This window comes from Vicugna pacos, chromosome 23 (genome assembly GCF_048564905.1).
Source record: "Vicugna pacos chromosome 23, VicPac4, whole genome shotgun sequence".
NCBI classification, from domain to species: Eukaryota; Metazoa; Chordata; class Mammalia; order Artiodactyla; family Camelidae; genus Vicugna; species Vicugna pacos.
In genome coordinates this window covers 12,255,008-12,272,533 of record NC_133009.1, presented here as the reverse complement: position 1 = coordinate 12,272,533, position 17,526 = coordinate 12,255,008, and the positions used below count along the sequence as shown (strand labels likewise).

Below are 17,526 nucleotides of genomic sequence, written 5' to 3'. Positions count from 1 at the left end.
AATACAGTAATTTTAATATACTGTTCTAAGTGTAAATATGCTCAGATAAAAAGGGTATTGCAGCACAGAGGTCAGGGGAAAGGCTGGAATTTAAGGGAGCTCCTACTTGATATTTCCTCCGTGAAGTAATCTGCTAACTTTTTTAGGAGAGCAGAGAGGTGAAGGCAATGTGTAGAAAGGAATAAATGTTCAAAAAGTTGTTTACATAATAACTTTTATTCAAGATTTATTATGTAGTGGATACTGTAGTAAGTGCTTTTATACATATTACCTCTTTGTCAGAACAGTCCTATTATTTTAATTTTACCAATGGAAAAACTAAAAATTACAGGTTAAAAACTGAGATTGGAAACTATTTTTTGTTAAGTAGCAACAATATACATGATTGTGCAATTTTCTCCTGCTACATTAGAACAAGAATAGCAACTGATCCAGCACTGTGGTTTTGTAGGTTTAAGGGAGGTATACCAGAGGGTAAGAGAAACAGGGAGGTAAAAATACTAGGAAGAGAGCAACTTAAGTAATTGATCACTGGGTCTATGGTTCAGGAAAACAATGAGACTTGGGAAAAAAAATAAAGGAATTAAGGAATCTGAGAATGTTTAGCAGTAGTAAGAAAATCAGAAAAATATCAAGTTGAGGTAAAAGTAGGATTTTAAAAATTTCATTGATGAAAGACAACAAGGGCCAGTAGGGGCCAAAGCATTAAGTTCCTTAAGAGGAGGAATGGGAGTCATTAAATTGGATAAAGTCACATTCTACCTCTAATTTCAATATTATTTTTACTATTCCACACCTGCCTATACATCACAAGCCTTTATCCATCAACTTTGGTCTATTTTTTACAATTATGTAGTTCCTTGCCTTAATAAATAATAAATGTATATTCATTTATATTTTTTCTTTTTAATAATTTTAAGTCATTACTATCACCATACTGAGAATACAAGTGCTTTTCTAGTTGGGAATTCTTCCATGTCTTCCTTGGAGGCAGCTTTCAGTTTTCACTGTTCTTAGTATACCTGCTACTAATTTTTAATTTGCTATATAACACGGAATAAACTAAACCTTCCCCCCCAAAATTTTACACCTAATATTGTATCATCTGAAGGTGGTTTTACTTCTTTTCTGTGGATTAAAGAATAGGAATCATGGCAGGACTTTTATACTTCTGAGTGGATGAGATAATCCCAAAATTGCTTAAATCACTTGCTAACTGGATTCTCGATGTTACTGCTTTTTCAAAACCTCCAATTAACATTGAAATTTACTACCTACTAACCCATTATATAAAAATGTTTTTCCTTAATACAAAGTACTATTCATTTTTTTGGAGTGGATTTGTAGAACAATTGTAAGCACTCTAATGATCATCATTACCTCTTTCTTGGCTTCTTTTTTGGGATCATAATCACTATCATTTCCATCCATTGGGTGTGTTTCTTCCACATCATCATCACTGAAAAGAAACAAAGATTATTAAATTTAATTCACTTATTTTTATTCTATTCCAGTGCTCTTATCAAACTTAATATATCTTGCTAATAATTTTACTAAATATTCCCAAAGAGTTGTCCTTGGGAAGATAAATTTTTATAATTCAGGTTTCTACAGTATTTACAAACATTTATCTTTTTAGGCATACAGAATCATTTTAGCAAAAATTTCTAGCTAAAAAAATAGAGACCCAATAGGAAATATATTTAGAAAGAAATATTATTTGGGAAAGAGAACACATAAATTTGATATAATACTTATTATTTCATTTCTCCAGTTGGAAGATAAAGACAGACAACAACCAGAAAGCAAAATGATCTTATGCTACTAGAAAGATACAGCTATAATAATGTGGACTTCAGTTATTCAGGTAACTGTGAAAAGACCATCTTCCAGAGAATATATTTCTTAATATATTCTAAATATATATATTGAATATATCAATATGAAAAGAAAGCATCTGTGATTAAACACAACTCAAATGTAACTCAGTTGCAAGCTTTACTGGCTATGATTAACAGTTAAAGAGTTAAGAGAGTTCTTATTATTTAGATTTCTGATCACTCAGTTCTTGTCAGAGCAGAAACATGAATATGAGGATAAGAAGTATTTACAATGTGTTGTGATAACTGTTCTGCCTTGAGAAATGTAAGCAATACTATACAGCATGCCTGTAACTATATAAAGGCATCCAACCTACCTGTCACCCTGATTATGTCTATTGGCTAGTTTACGAGCCTGGCGATCCATCAAGCTTGTCCTAGACCGAGTTTTTTTCCAAGAATAGTAATATTTTACAAGGCTAGCAATTGTCTTATCTGGAAGCTTAAAAAAAATCATGTTAATATAAGCAAGTTTTCATAAACTCTGGTTAACAGAATGAGTAATATTTCTGATATTATTCTTTGATACTTAGCAAACAAAGGTATAGACAAAAAATATTTTCCCAGGTACATATATGAATTATAGAGCTAAAAAGTGCAGCTAAGTCATAGCACCCCGCCCCCACACCTGAGTCACTGACATTTCTGAATAAATATCTCTATTCTGAGCAGGGAAAAGGAGAGAAGGATGTCACAAACTCATATGGTAAGAATGGCCCCCAAGTCCCCAGCACAATCAATGTTTATATTCCACATTTCTCTTCCTTAAAGAGTTAATTCTTCTTTTTTCCCCTTTGTAAACTGGACTTTTAAAATTGATTTAAATTCACATACCGTAAAATTCACCAGTTTAAAGTGTACAATTTTGTGGTTTTTAGTATATGCACTAAGTTGTGCAACCATCACTATTTAATTTGACATTTTCATAACGTCAAAAAGAAACCTTATACCCATTAACAGTCATCCCCTATTCTTCCCTTAACCCAGTCCCTGGTAACTACTAATCTACTTTCTGTCTCTATGGATTTGCCTATTCTGGACATTTCATATAAATGGAATCATACAATATGTGGCCTTTTATGTTTGGTTTCTGTTGCTTAGCACAATGTTTTAAAGAAAAGCTATTCAATTCTTAACAATAGATTTTTTAAATCATTTTGTCTTAAATCCAGGTTTTAAAATCATAAATGATGCAAACAGACTTTAGCTACCAAATAAAGTCTTGGGTATTAAAATGACTAATGATCATGCACTGCTTTGTCATACCGGCAAACAAGGACATACGTTCCCAATTCAAAGTGCTCTCTTTGATTTGGAAGACACTTAGATATATTTGCAAACATTATCTAATTTTCAACCATTCAGGTTAAAAGAGTTTAAAGCAGCGACTTCTCAGATTTATATTATTTTGACACATACTAGAAATCTAAGAACTAGAAATAAAGAGCAATTTTTTTTTAAAAGCAACAGCACCTGAACAATGTTAAAATAATAAAGAATTTCAAAAAATTGGCTTTCATATCCCAAGGAATATATATTAGAAAATAAAATCCTAATGTTAAAAAAATGAAACATTTAAAAATAAAATTGAAATTGTGATTTTAATCCTGAAATGACATATTTAATAACTCTATTACACATGTATTTAAATCTAAAAGACAATACATTGCAATGACACATAACTGTCATGCATTAGGGTAATTGCCGAAAATAAGACTGTATGCAAATATACCTATTTCAAAATATTTTTAAAAATTAAAATTAGATTGGAAAACTTTTTTGTATTTAATAAGTAGGAACTGTTTAACAATAGAATAAGGTATCATTCAGGCATGAATCACAGTAAGGGCAAAATTACCATACCATTTGCTGAATCCTGTGAAAGCTCTTCCCGTGAAAACTAAAGGCTTGTTCAAATAGGACTTTATCTTCCACTGTCCACTCATCCGGAAAGGGAGTGAAATTAGGGAGATCAGCAAGGGACTTCTCAATGTTATGTTTATGCCAGAACAACATGCCAAGTGCCTTTGAAGAGAAATCATTCCCTTTTGGTTTTAATGGACTCATGTTCCATCACACTTAAGAGAGTTAAACACAAATTAGGTTAAATGTTAAGCCTATGACTTCAACTGAAGATTCACTCACAGTTTGGGGCTTTTAATTAGGGGTGCCCAAGTAGGAGACCTCATTTATTTATTTCTTTTAAATCAGGGCCTCAGAACAGTAAATGTTCTTACATACCAAATTTGCTGTAGAATCTAGGAAAAAGTGAGCTGAAGAGAGTGACTATAATTACTAAAGCAGGTTTGTTGGCTCATATCAAGATTTTCATTCACATTTATTCATTTGTCAATATGTAGAGAAAAGATACGCTAAAAGGAAAAATAACCTGTAAGTCAATACTTGAATGAAATCATCAATTATAACATAAAACTAAGAGTGCCCAGTTAAGACTCAGAAGAGAAATATTTATGTTTTAATCTATTAGAAGTCTATCATGGGCTAAACACCTCCAAAGAGTACGAGTACCTCAAAGGCAACTTTAACAATACTTTACCACACACAGTTTTTATTCTTCCTTATTATTATAATGCACACAAATAATTACTACGAGGGATATTAATGACTTGATTACTAAATTACAGGAAAGCCTGAAATGGATCATTTCTAACAATTCAACAACTTTCCTTTCTGTTGTAAGTGGTAGGCCTTTATTATAAAGTACTGAGTATCATTTAGGGGATAAAGATTTACTTTTTAAGAAGAGATAATAGCAACTTTTTAAATAGTGAGTTTTAATATCTGTACTTTGGTAATACTTCTTTAAGATGAACATGAAAATGAACATATGTACAGTCACATTTTAAAGAATCAACCTTCTCAAAAAATATTAAAAAGAAAGTCAACGCTTAAAAACAAATACATAATCAAAGTCTTCAAAATCCACACAAAAGTTTAGATAAACATCTCAAAACATTTAGATAAACACCAAAACACTTAAACATCTCAATTTCATAGAAATGATATTCTATTATTTAACCATGTTATTAACTAAAGTTAGCTCTTAATAATCCCAGTTACAGAAAATTCACTTATTTTACTGTTAATGATGATAAAGGTTGATCTTATGCTTAGTTGAAATGAAATTTAAGAATCTCTATTTCATTTTCATTTTTCCATGTTCTCCATTCCCTTATTACTAGGGATAATGAACAACAGGCCATATATATCTCCTTTTAAAGTTATCTAATAGGGGAGTTGGGTGTATCTCAGTGGTAGAGCACATGCTTAGCATGCACAAGGTCCTGGGTTCAAAACCTTGCACCACCATTAAAAAAAAATTTTTTTTAACTAAATAAATAAAATCAAGTTATCTAATTTTTTTTTTAAAAAAAGCCCTTTGTGAATTATCCTTCAAAATTTTAAATCTTAAATACTTCTTTAAATAAAAAGTTTAATTCTTAGGTCTTTTAGATTAAAAAAAAATTTTTCCCTTTTTGGTAAGCATTTGCTAGAGTAATCCTGAAGGCTTTCAGGTACTTTAAGAACTAAAAATAGGTAAGAAACAGAGGTATTGAGAGATAAATGTTCAAGCCCATAAGATAAATAATGTTTATAAAAGCGAAATCCTTAATGTTGAAAGGTCAGACTTTGCTAGAACTTTTGGGGTATCTATAAAGTTGGTTGAACTTATGCACTTTCTTAGGACAGAATCTATCATGAGATGTTCTTTGGATTTGATAAATACTGAAGCAAACCTTAATATTAAAATGCTTTTCTACATACCTGTTCCACATTGTAGCCATGTTTTTCCTTTGCAATTGCAATATATTCATCCACTGTAATGAAACAATGTTATAAAATTAATTATTCTCATTTACTTCATTTTCCCAGTTGTACTTTTTTTTTTTAACAAAGCAAAATTTAAAAAAAAAATTATACTCTGGGGGTAAAAAAATACCAAAGTCATTTTCCATGAAATGTTATAAAAAAGACTTTCACTTCTCTGAATAGGATCAGAAGCTCACTTGGGTTTAAAATTTTACTTAGTATGATTTCTCTCTATAACCATACAGCATATACTTATTAAATTCAGTGACATTACTATAATTATTTTTGTCTACAAAAAAAGACTAATCTGTGGGTAGCTAAAAGAGCCTAATCACAGTGTAAAATATTAGATAATCTCTTGATTTTTCTGTTGCCGTCTTTACTTGAAGAGACTTAGCTATTTAAGACCCCATCTCATGTTTAGTTTTTCCAAAGCTGTTACCTTCCCATTTCTGATTACTATGAAAAGGATGGTTTATGTAGTTTTGCCAGCTATACATAATAACAATTTAAATATCCTTCAGTACCCCTAAAATTTTCTTCAGCTCCTCCTACTAGCTATATAAAAGGTGTCTGAATATTTCATTTTCATTCATCCACAATTACTGGAATCAAGCCAATAGAATCATTCAGATAAGCACAGCTTCAGTGATGATACATATATACTGGCTATTTCATAGCCTCATTGCCAAGAAGTCTGCCATTTCACATTCAGCAGGACTCAGTTTTATGTGGAGTCCTTTTTGATCCTATATAATACATATATATATATATATGAATTCTGTATGCACACTTTTGAGAAGCAGTGGTTGAGAATTCTGATCCTAGAACAGCTAGTCTACCTGGACTTGGTTCTCAGCCTTGTCACCTGTTTTTGGACTCTAGGCAATTAACTTGACTTTTTTGTACTTTACTTTTCTTACCCTAAATGGTGATAAAAATAGTACCTTCCTCTTAGGAGTAAGTGAGCTAATATAGGTAAAGTGCTTGAAACAGCACCTGGTATATTTTAAGTACTTTATAAGAGCTTACTATTATTAATGGTCAGTACAGCATAGTTTAACATATCAGTAAGCTATTATAGTAACAATGCTGTTAGAATAGCAACTAACTTTTATTGACGTTATTATATCTCCCTAAGACTATAAGCTTTTGATGAAGAAAATCCAAATATTATATTTTGCTTAGAATCCACAGTTCTTGAAAGACACATCTAAATACATGCTGATTAACAAAAATGCCTTACAGTCCTATAAATAGAAGACTAAACAATACCAATTAACCAGCGGTTCTCAACTTTGGCTATGCATTAGAATTAGTAGGCGAGCTTTAAAAAGTAAGTCCTGGCTCCACCCTTGAAGATTCTGATTTAATTGGTTTGAGGTAAAAACCAGACATCAATAGCGTTTTTTAAAAGCTCCCCCAAGTGTTTCCAAAGCACAGTCAGGGCTGAAAACCACTGCCCTAGACTTTCAGTTAAATAGTCCAAATGGACACACCACTACTTGGACATACTGGCTTTTTAAGTTTTGTTCCACTCTGCTAAGAAATACACCATTGTATAAAAACAGTGCTAAAACAGAAAAAGTTAATGATATACTGATGTTCAGTTTGTGAATGAAAACCTCTGCCTGTAATGAGACTGAACCAAAAAACCTGATAGTCTCATTCAGGTTTCTCAGCACACAAAATGTACAATTTTGTGTTTTCTGTTAAGAATACCTCAAAGGCATATAATTCCTAGTTTACCAGCTAGACCTTCTGCTGATATTCTAAAGCTCTTAAATAGGAAGAATTATCAAGTATGCAGAATAATACTCAGTTTCCAGTTTTTAGTTATCTTACTGCATCAATAAGTAAGACTAGACTTACAGTGCACATGATATATAGGACACCATTAATTTTCACGGAACTAAATAAACCATCATGGGACATCTTTAAGACTTAGCAAATATTTTAAAAAGACAAGTTTACTTTACAGCAGCTAGAATAGCTATTGAGTGGTTTTTGTTTGTTTGTTTTAAATAAATTAAATGATAACTGAATGGAGGGGTGGGGATCTTAGTTTTGTTACCTGCACGTTTCCTATATCTGATGTGCCGCAAAGGATCAGGTCCGCTACATCACATTGAAGTCTAAAGCCACACCATGATTCAAGAAGTGCATGGTCAATGATCCAGAAGGTCTCCGTCCAGAAATGGAGAGCACAAAGATGACCTGATTGATGGCTGCTGAAGTCAGTTCTTTCCCCTTTCCTCTTTAAAATGGTAATGATAGTGTGCTCTTGGAAGTTTGAAGGCATTTCTTTACAGCTTCATATACTGAGGAAAAGCCTGTGCAGATGTCTACATAGTAACTCCCTCCCCTGCTTGAGGATTTAAGCAGCAATGCCATCAGATCCTAGGTTTTTTCAGTCTTCCTGGGCCTGACACAAATTGGAATGATCAACCCACTATCTTTCAAAAGGAAAAACATTCTAACATAACAAGCTCCATCAGAAAACAAAACAAAACAAAGACAAACTGATTTCTTATAAGAATCTAAGAGACCCAAAAACAAATAAAAGTTGCATTTTGAATTGGTTGAGAGATTGCTATTGACATAAACATTCCATTTCAGAAAACTTACATTTGGCATCTGGGATACTGTGATATGGAGACCATACAAGCATTCCTCCATTGTCTTTATCTGTGTATTTCGTAGCACCTGGGGAAAAAATTAATTATTTTGAATATGATAAATTTTAGTTACATTCAAAATAAGTATAAACAAAGTAAGCTTTATTTCTACTTTAGTACAGTACCTGCAAAAGGACAAAGAAAGTACAGGACAACAAAGAGAAGGAAAATAGATTTACATTAAATATAGTAAATATACCATTTACAGAAAGGAAGGAAATTTCACAAACACTGAAGCTTACCCTCTTTAAATTAAAAAGAAAGTCTTCATTAAGCATATTTTATATCCCTACTTCTTGACAGGTAATATATCTAATTTAACCCTTTATACATTACTTAAGAGTCTTGAAAAACTCTGAGTTTAAAACTAGAGTGAATATCTCAGATGGTGAGTAAATTCTGTTTTGCCCCATATCTACATGGGCCAAGATTACTATAATTTTTAAATACTTGCATCTGCTTTTTATGGTTTTTATTTAATCTTATTCCTTCTAGGAGTCAGCCAACTATTTCTTTTTAATTTCATTTATTCCATCTTATATTTATAAAAGTCTGTACTGCGTAAGAGGAAAACAAAGTCAAAAATGTAAAAGTTAATAATGCTATTTCTTCTTGATGTAATCTGAGAGTCTATCTCTAATCTAGAAGCATACTATTGCTGCTTCTGATTTATTTCTAATCTGTTATAATCTAAAAAGTCAGAAAAAAATCAAGCTCTCTTGAAACTGCATATAAATTAAGAACAGACAGAGTGAAAGGCCTGACACAGCTATCCCAGGGCCGAGCACATGCCAGTGTGTTCTGTCTTTTAATTACTTGGTGGTCTTTTTCTGGCTTCTTCCTAGTTCCTAGGTGCATTCAAGTTAATTAAAACTATGAGCTGTTGATGGCCACCACCAATTAATGGATGGAATTCCAAAATTATTCACAGAAAACATCAATAAAATTCTAAGGTTAAACTAATTACTTACAAAGTTATAAGATATTCAGAATAAAGAACATTCATTTCCAAGGGTAAAAGAAACTACTACTCTCACTCTGGAGATGTTATCTATCAAGCAATAATTCAGTATCATTCAGCAGTTTTTATTTTTGAAGAATCATCACATATCACTATTACATACTCAAACAACAAATTTTAGCTAAGAGAATAATATATTGTTAGTAAGATATGAGGCTAAAATTGTTACATTACGTATGTTTTACTATAAAGAAACATTAGGTAGGGATGGAAAAAAACTGAAAAAATATTATGAAAGTATTAGAAAAAGCGTAATTACAAAATAAACCTAAAACCAAAATTTATCGCATTGTGTCATAAATATCGTAAATAAGAGGATGAAGATAGGAGCTGAGAATTTAATAAATGCAAGTTAGGAGTACGTTATCTAAAATTTACATTCAATGAAAATAAATTTCAAGCTGTCTTTAAAAACTTCAGGATTAAGATATATATTTAATTTTTAACCACAAAAGCAAAAAGCTAAACCACTCAGTGGAAATAAAACAGACACCCTCTCTACGCTGGTCAGAAGCCTTTATTTAATCAATAAAATCTATTGCTATTTCTGGTGAGTATCCTAAACTTCAGTCCTTTAACATGGGACTAATTCTTTTCCACAATGGACTGTGACAATAAGATAATTTAAATACTACTTAATAGGACATGAAATGCAATAAAGAAAGGTTTCCATTAAGTCTCAAGTCATAATAGCACATCATGCTTAATATTTAAACATATTTCCTTGCATCTGATTCTTGTATTACAGAAAGTATGAATTAAAATATTTTCATTAAAGGTCTATTTTTCTGTATTCTTCCCCATGAAGAATAAGTTACGTTTCCCTCAAAATTCTTAGCAGTGTAATTAAGGGCCCAATCTTCTGACAGAAAGTGGCATCCAAACTGTGGGAACTAACAGTCCTTCTAATATGGCTTTGAGTGTGTGTGGTGGGGGTGTGCATGTGTGTGTGTAGAATAATTGTGTCTGGTAGCAGAGAATGCATAATTAGGCATTTCACAATGTTCTTTCCCCAACTCTTGAAGTGGACTCCATTATTTTCAACTATATGTGTGTCCAACTAGGCCCAAGAAGTAAGTCATGTTCACAGGAAATGAGAGATATTTTATATAATCATTAAGAGTGCACCCATTAGAGAGCCAGACTCCAGGTCTGAATCCCAGTTCTGCCACTTACTAGCTTTGTCACCTTGGGCAAACTTAATCTGTCTATGCCTCAGTTTAACTCATTTAAAAATAGAGATAATGAGAGCACCTACTTCACAGAGTTGTTCAAAAACTAAGTGAATTAATATACGTAAAGCACTTAGCATATGGTAAGCATTATATAAGACTTAATATTACTATCATATGCTTACTGAAGACAGTTCTCTCTTAAATTTCCTTTTTTCTCTACACTGAAATAGCTGCTTCTCACCTCATCAATCAAATAAAACATAAATGAATAAAATCTCATAGGCTCAAAATCAAACAGCTGATAACCTCTTTTACCAACCCCTTGAAAACCAGTCTGAATAGTTCAAATGACCTTTTTGTTTTACTGACAACTCAGATCTGATTCCTCTCCTACAAAAGAACAGGAAAAAGTAACTTGCATTATTATAAACAATTTACCCCTCAGGACGATTTGCACTCAGTAAAGCTTCACCCTTTCCATTATAAAAGTTGAAATAAACCAAAATATTTAAAGGACATAAACACAATATTTATTTTGCTTTTATCTGTAACAATACTTAAAATTATGCCTCAAAACTGTCTGATATTCAGAAATAATACTGAGAATCAAATACCTGACAAAGCAACAAAATAACCAAGGCCTTAGAAGTAGCCTATCTTCTGAATGGATTAAAAAACAAACTAGCAAACCAAAAGCTAGATGGCAAGCTACCACAATTTTCAAAGACTATAGTAGCATGAGTTATGAAAATAAGTTATTGAACAGTTTGTTAAAGTACTAAATGAAACACTTAGAAGTTTAATGCTTCTGAAATGTTTTAGATCTCCTTAACTGTAGTTAGTAAAGTACATTTATGAGACCAACTGTTGGGAAAACCAACACAAGAAAATCAAAGTATAATTTTGATTAGTATTTCTATACCAATAGCAAATTTCAAAGGAAGTACAAAAATATTAATATTCTATTTAAGATTTCCTTTAAGACATTTAAAAAAGAATTTTGATGGAAATCATGGAACAAATATTCTATATAAAGAACTTAAATATTGAGAATAGTAAGATACTCCAAATATACTTTCTTAATTCTACTATCTATAATAAAGTAGGCTCTGAATTACATACTTAATTCATCAATTTCAAACTGAGATAAAGGCTTTCCAAGGAGTACATGTGCATGAGTAAGTTTAATGGGAATCAATCTTCAGACTTCAACTTCCTTAGGTTTTCTTTCCAACACAATCTGCCTGAGAACTCACCTGCAGTCTAAGCTACATGCTTATTCTACTTCTGACCTTCACAAATGCCCTTCCCTCACTTAAAAAAAGGGCAGATACCTCACCCATCCCAAAATTTACAAGAGTACATTGCCTAACATTTTAAATCTCTATGGTGCCAAAAACAGGTATCAGCAAAGCTCTCCCCCCCACTCAAGGCACTGTGACTATTACAATTTTAATCAATGATGCATTAATTCTAATAACTCAAGCCAGAAGAGATTTAACACTTAGAACCTTATGTTCACAAGAATACATACTATAGTGGTAGAGAATCTGGATAGGTGATCAATACAGCATTTTCAAGCACAAAAATGTAGTATAAAATTCTGTGGGGAAAATGCATGGAAATGATTTCAAAAACAGGAACAATGTTAGGAGCCTGTTCATATATTTTATAAAATGGATGCTATCACATTACCACAGTATTTATATTTAATTGGATGTATTAAAAATAAAGACATAACAACTTTATTTCAAAGTGTTAATATTTTCAATACACCAGAGATTACATTTTTCAACTAACAAACTCAGTGACAAATAGTAGATGTCAACTTAAAAAAATATATGAGAATTTGTTTTTTCAAAATTCTTTTACAAATATGCAAGCAAAATATTTTGAAGACAACTGCTCTGTACACATTAGTTTTCACTTAATCTTGTGGTATGGTTAATAGTATTTCCCTTCTACAAACGAGGAAACTAAGGCCTGGATACACCAGTTATCCAGTACATCCAAGGTCACGCTGCTGTATTAGCTAAAAGGCATATGATAAGAAGTAAGACTCTTAATCACCACTGAGAACTGCTCCTCATGATGTAAGCATAGTCAGTATGCATTAAATGAAAGTTGAGAAGGCCTAGCAAAGAATCAAAAGAAAAAGAGGCACCTGAAAAATAATCAGAAATCCACTTAGTGAAATTTAATGAATGGATTCCTAGCAATGGTCTGTTAATTAACACAAACTGTTCCTAATTGCCTAACTTTAGTAATTCCAATTTAAATCTCAATTCTTTTCATATTTTCTAACATACTCATTTTAATAATTCATTATTTCTGTGCTTAATTTCTAGTATCATCACTATTATCTCCTGCAATAAAAATCTCCACAAAAAAATCCTCTTTCAATTTTCTTACATTCTGATAATAATCTTGACACCTAAAGAATTTTTCTTCCAAATGACTTGGATGGCTGTGGGTGAACAGACAGAGTGGTTTATGAGACTAAAGATAATAGTACGAAAAAGAGAAAAGTAGAGGAGCTGACCATTTCTCAATTTCTACCATTAATAATTAACATCTTTTCCTTTTTCATCTGTTCCAAAGAAATATGTTTAAGTTCTCACCCAATGATACAGAACTGATGTGGAGTAAAAACTTCACACAACAGCACCACACTTAGGACAATATAGAGCAGTGGTACTATGTTGAATGGCATAGAGGGTCAAAATTTCCCAGTAAAAAGTGTCTAATAATTAATACTCTACATTTGCTTGACAAAATTTGCCTGTAACAGCTATGGAAAAGCCCACCTAAGTTTAAATGGTAACTGGTTTTAGTTGTGTCTTTGGGTTCAATATTCTGCACACTGAGAAAATGAATACAGGCATACTTCATCTTATTGTGCTTCACAGATACTGTGTTTTTTTACAAACTGAAGGTTTGTGGCAAGCCTGTGTTGATAAAGTCTATCAGCACCATTTTTCCAATAGCACTTGGTCATTTCGTGTGTGTGTCACATTTTGGTTCAGTCTCCCAATATTACAAACTTTCTCATTATTATATTGTTACAGTGATCTGTGATCAGTGATCTTGAATGTTACTGTTGCAAAAAGACTACAACTCTCTGGAGGGCCAAATGATTGTTAGCATTTTTTAACAATAAAGTATTTTTTTAATTAAGGTATTTACTTTGTTTCTTTAGACCTCATCCTATTGAATGCTTTTATACAAACTGGGGAAAAAAAAAACTCATGTAACTTGCTCTATTGTGGTATCTGCTTTATTGCAGTGGTCTGAAACCAAACCTGCAATTATCTCTTAAGTATGCTTATAGATGAATTTAATGAATATGACATTTGTCCTTATTCTAATAAAAAGCATCAAGTATAGTCTGAGTAAATAAATAAGAAATATAACTAATATTTCAGTGATTTTTTTCCCTCAAATATTCTACTTAGGGAAAATATGCAAAATATGATGATCAAGTAAATTCGATAATCCAAATAGTAGCCATGTGAAACCACCTAAAAAGTATTTTGCACTTTCAATGAATCATTTTTCAAACTTTGAAATTTGTTCTAGTATTTGTTTGAAATTTGCTCCAAAAACTGCTAAAGTGATCAGGTCATAGCATGCATAAATTTGTTGCAGCATGATGAAGTCTGGCTCTTAAACACAAGAGCCCTAATCAACTTGTGTATAGTTGTCTATGAAATATAAAGCTACCTAATGGGGCAAAAAGATAAGTATGTTTATTATGCTACTGAGTTCTAATTTGGAAATAAGTGTACTGATTTCTGAAAAAGGAGTATACCAATGAAAGCCCCAAGTCAGAAAGGTATAAACGTATGCAGAATCGCTCTTTACAACTATGAAATTTAATCTTCACTGAGTAACTGCTATTTATTTGCCCAATTCATACAGTCTTGGCAAGAATGGCACGAAGTAGTTTTATTTTCATTTTACAGCTAGGGAAACTGAGGCTCGGGAAGGGCCTCAGTTGACTTGCTCAAGGCACAAAAATAACAGCTGAGAGATTAATTCAGTCTAAGCCAAAGCAAGTTCTTTCCAAATGTCAAGGTAAAACCTGAGGCGGTACAGTAATGTGAAAATGCCATTCACCTACTAGCTACATTAATACAGAAAACTAGTTTTGCAACATTTAAAATTATTTGAAGCCCTTCAGTACACAGATAGCTTTTGAATAAAATGTATTTACAGCTATGCAATTTAGAAGGCAACTCAGATCTAGTGAGTACTCTTGTATCATCGTTTTCACCTCCTGCAAAATGGCCTGCACTGACAATCCTTTTAATACTCATTATTTCACCCTCTCCCTTGAGGCAAGAGAAGCTGCCTAAACCCTAGAAATCTTTTAATGGTTGGTAAATATCATTTTGCATTGCAGTAATGGGCAAGGGAGGAATGAAAATACCCACTGATACTCTATAATCAAATAAACTTGCTATTTCCTCCCCCAAAATACAAGTAAGCCTTATTAATATCTTTACATAATTCAACAGTCCGACACAGACACATTATTATGAGCGGGCAATGGGCAAAAAACTGACCAAGTGCAAGAAAGAGGTGTGGGGGAAAAGCCCCTTCAAAGTCTGCCCAAAGCGTGAACCGAAGAGGGTCTGGGGTGGGGTGGGGAGACGGAAACACGCTCCACTCGGAGAGGCTCCAACAAGGGTGCCTCCATATGCGGAACTCTCGCCCAATCCCCGTCCAGGCTGAAATCCCGTGACCACCAGGGAGCCTGTTTGGAGAAAAGTAGACAGGGAGCCCGCAAGCTGGGTTGGCAGAGGACGCTGGAACCTGGCTGCTCGGGGAGAAAATGTCTCCTTGGCAGCTGCAGTCACTGTCCTGTGGTCTGACTTCCCAGGGCTGGCTCTGGAGCGAGGTGTGCCTCTGGCTTCTCCCCACCCCCTTCCCCCAATCCCTTTCGCTCCGCGGCTCCTACACTCCGCAAAGCTGTCGCGACCAAAGCTACACCACCTAGCCAAAAAGAAAGAAAGAAGAAAATCCCGTGTGCGCGCGGGTCGGGCAGGGCTCGCCTTCGGCTTCGGCCGGTGATAGCAGCCCGGGGATCCGCCGCCCTTGCGGAGCGCGGCCCTCCGCTCCCGGGCGCCGGTGGTGTGGCAATTGACATTTGCATGGTTCTTCCACATACAGCCCGCACACCCTCTCCTCCAGCTCTCGGCCCCGCAGCCGCTCCACCCCTGGCCTCCGACCCCCGAATCCCCCGAGGGCCATCTTCTTCTGTTTAGCCCGAGCTCAAGGGGCAGAAAGGTGATGCCACCAGCGGGCAAGTGGCCTCCGAAGGAACCATGTTAACCTTGCAATGCACACATCTGCCCACACGCCCTGTGTCACAGCCCTGCCAAGCGTGACAGCCTCCCCGCCAGAGATGCCTGCCCATCCCAGCCCCGCATCTCCTCCCAACCGCACACCCGGACCCCAACCCCGCCCGCCCGCCCTCTACCCTTTCCACCCTAAATTAACAATCCCAGGAAAGGGGAGACAGGATTTTGCTTAAGCAAACAGATCTACCTGGATCAAATTCAGGGATCCGAGCTTGGTATTCAGCTCCGACTCTCATCCCAACATCTGCAAAGCAATGCCAAAAAAGAAAAAAGAGGGGGGAAAAGAAAAAGAAAAGAAAGAAGAAAAAGAAAAAGGAAGAGACACTTAATAAAATATAAAATTTGCTGGAGGGAGGAAAGAAGCGGCGGGTGGATGGGAAGATATTAACTCCGGGCACTCCGGGAGATGGCAGCGATGGGGGTGGGGAGCGGGGGGGGCGAGGGCGGAGGATTGGTCGAGGGCGGAGGGACGGGGGTCGCGGGGGGTGCTGCTGCACTGCACCGGGAGTTCGAGCTACCGCAGCGCCCGGGCTCCGAGGGGAGGGAGGGCGGGAGCACGGCGAGGGGAGGGGGCTGGGGGAGGGGAAGAGGGAGGGGGGCAGGCGGGCTGGCGGGGAGGAGTTCGAGGCTACCACCGTGCTCGTCGTCGCTGCTGCAGCCGCTCTCGGGCTCCGAGAAGTGTAGCCCACCGTTGGTGGACGAGGCGCCGCTGCCACCGCCGCCCGCCGGGCTCTTGGCGCTGCCGCTGGCCGATCGGTTCTTCCCCAGTAACTCGGGCCCTTTCTCCATCATGCCGGGCATGGTAGAAGAGGGGAGGGGGAAAGGTGAGGGGAGAGGCAGGCGTCAGGGTGAAGGGGGAGATGGCTTACGAGTGAGGGCGGGAGGGAAAGGAGGAGGAGTAGGAGACGGCGGTGGCGGCGGCGGCGGAGGAGGAGGAGGAGGAGGGCGTTAATATGGAGCCGCCATAACCGCCCCGGTCCGGCAGTAGCGCAGTCGCCTCACAACAACCCGCCCCGGCCCCGCCTCTCTCCCCTCCTCCTCCTCCGCCGGCCGCCCGCCCCGCGCAGCCCCCGGCGCCCCTCTTGGCCGCGCCGCGCTCTACGCCGCCGCCGGTATCACTCCGCCCCGCAGGGAGGTTCCGGCCGCCGGCGGGGGAGGGCAGGGGGGCGCCGGGGAAGAGGGGGAGGGGCGGGGAAGCCCCGCTTGCCGACGGACCGGGCAACCCCAGCCCAGCGCTCATAAAATCGCCGCAGAGGCGCGGCCGTCTCTCGGGCTTCCTTCCTAGGGGGCGCTCCTGAGCGCGGGCGGAGGCGCCCGCGAGGGAGCGGGACTCTTTGCCCTCTCAGGGCGGAAGGAACGCGGCCGGCCTGAGAAAGGCATGGCGCGACCCGAGGCGCTGGAGCCCCTGGAGCTGCCCCCCTCTCTCTGAGGCGGTTGCGCGGCCGGGAGGCCGGGCGGGTCTCGGCGGGAGCGCGGTCCTCTTCGGCTGGCTTCGGCAGGCCGGCAGCTCGCTTTCGGGGCTTCTCCGCCAGCGTCCGGCTGGGGCCGCACGCTTGCCCGCCGTGGAGTCGGGCA

General features: G+C 36.7%; 1 protein-coding gene across 6 annotated transcripts in view; it reads right to left on the bottom strand.

Moving 5' to 3' along the window:
* Positions 1-16,991, bottom strand: part of RCOR3 (REST corepressor 3) — a 48,253-nt gene extending 31,262 nt beyond the window's left edge. The window contains exons 1-7 of one of the 6 annotated variants that reach the window (XM_072948494.1): positions 16,584-16,991; positions 16,139-16,195; positions 8,340-8,417; positions 5,667-5,719; positions 3,744-3,905; positions 2,198-2,322; positions 1,381-1,459 (exon numbers count right to left, since the gene is read on the bottom strand). In XM_072948494.1, the coding sequence (XP_072804595.1) occupies positions 1,381-1,459; positions 2,198-2,322; positions 3,744-3,905; positions 5,667-5,719; positions 8,340-8,417; positions 16,139-16,195; positions 16,584-16,752 (723 nt within the window). In that variant the 5' untranslated portion in view covers positions 16,753-16,991. Of the gene's footprint in view, positions 1-1,380; positions 1,460-2,197; positions 2,323-3,743; positions 3,906-5,666; positions 5,720-7,785; positions 8,248-8,339; positions 8,418-12,119; positions 12,170-16,138; positions 16,196-16,583 lie in introns of those variants that run through there. The other 5 variants (XM_072948495.1, XM_072948491.1, XM_072948492.1 and 2 more) reach the window with 5 other exon arrangements.
* Positions 16,992-17,526: the final 535 nt, after the last annotated feature.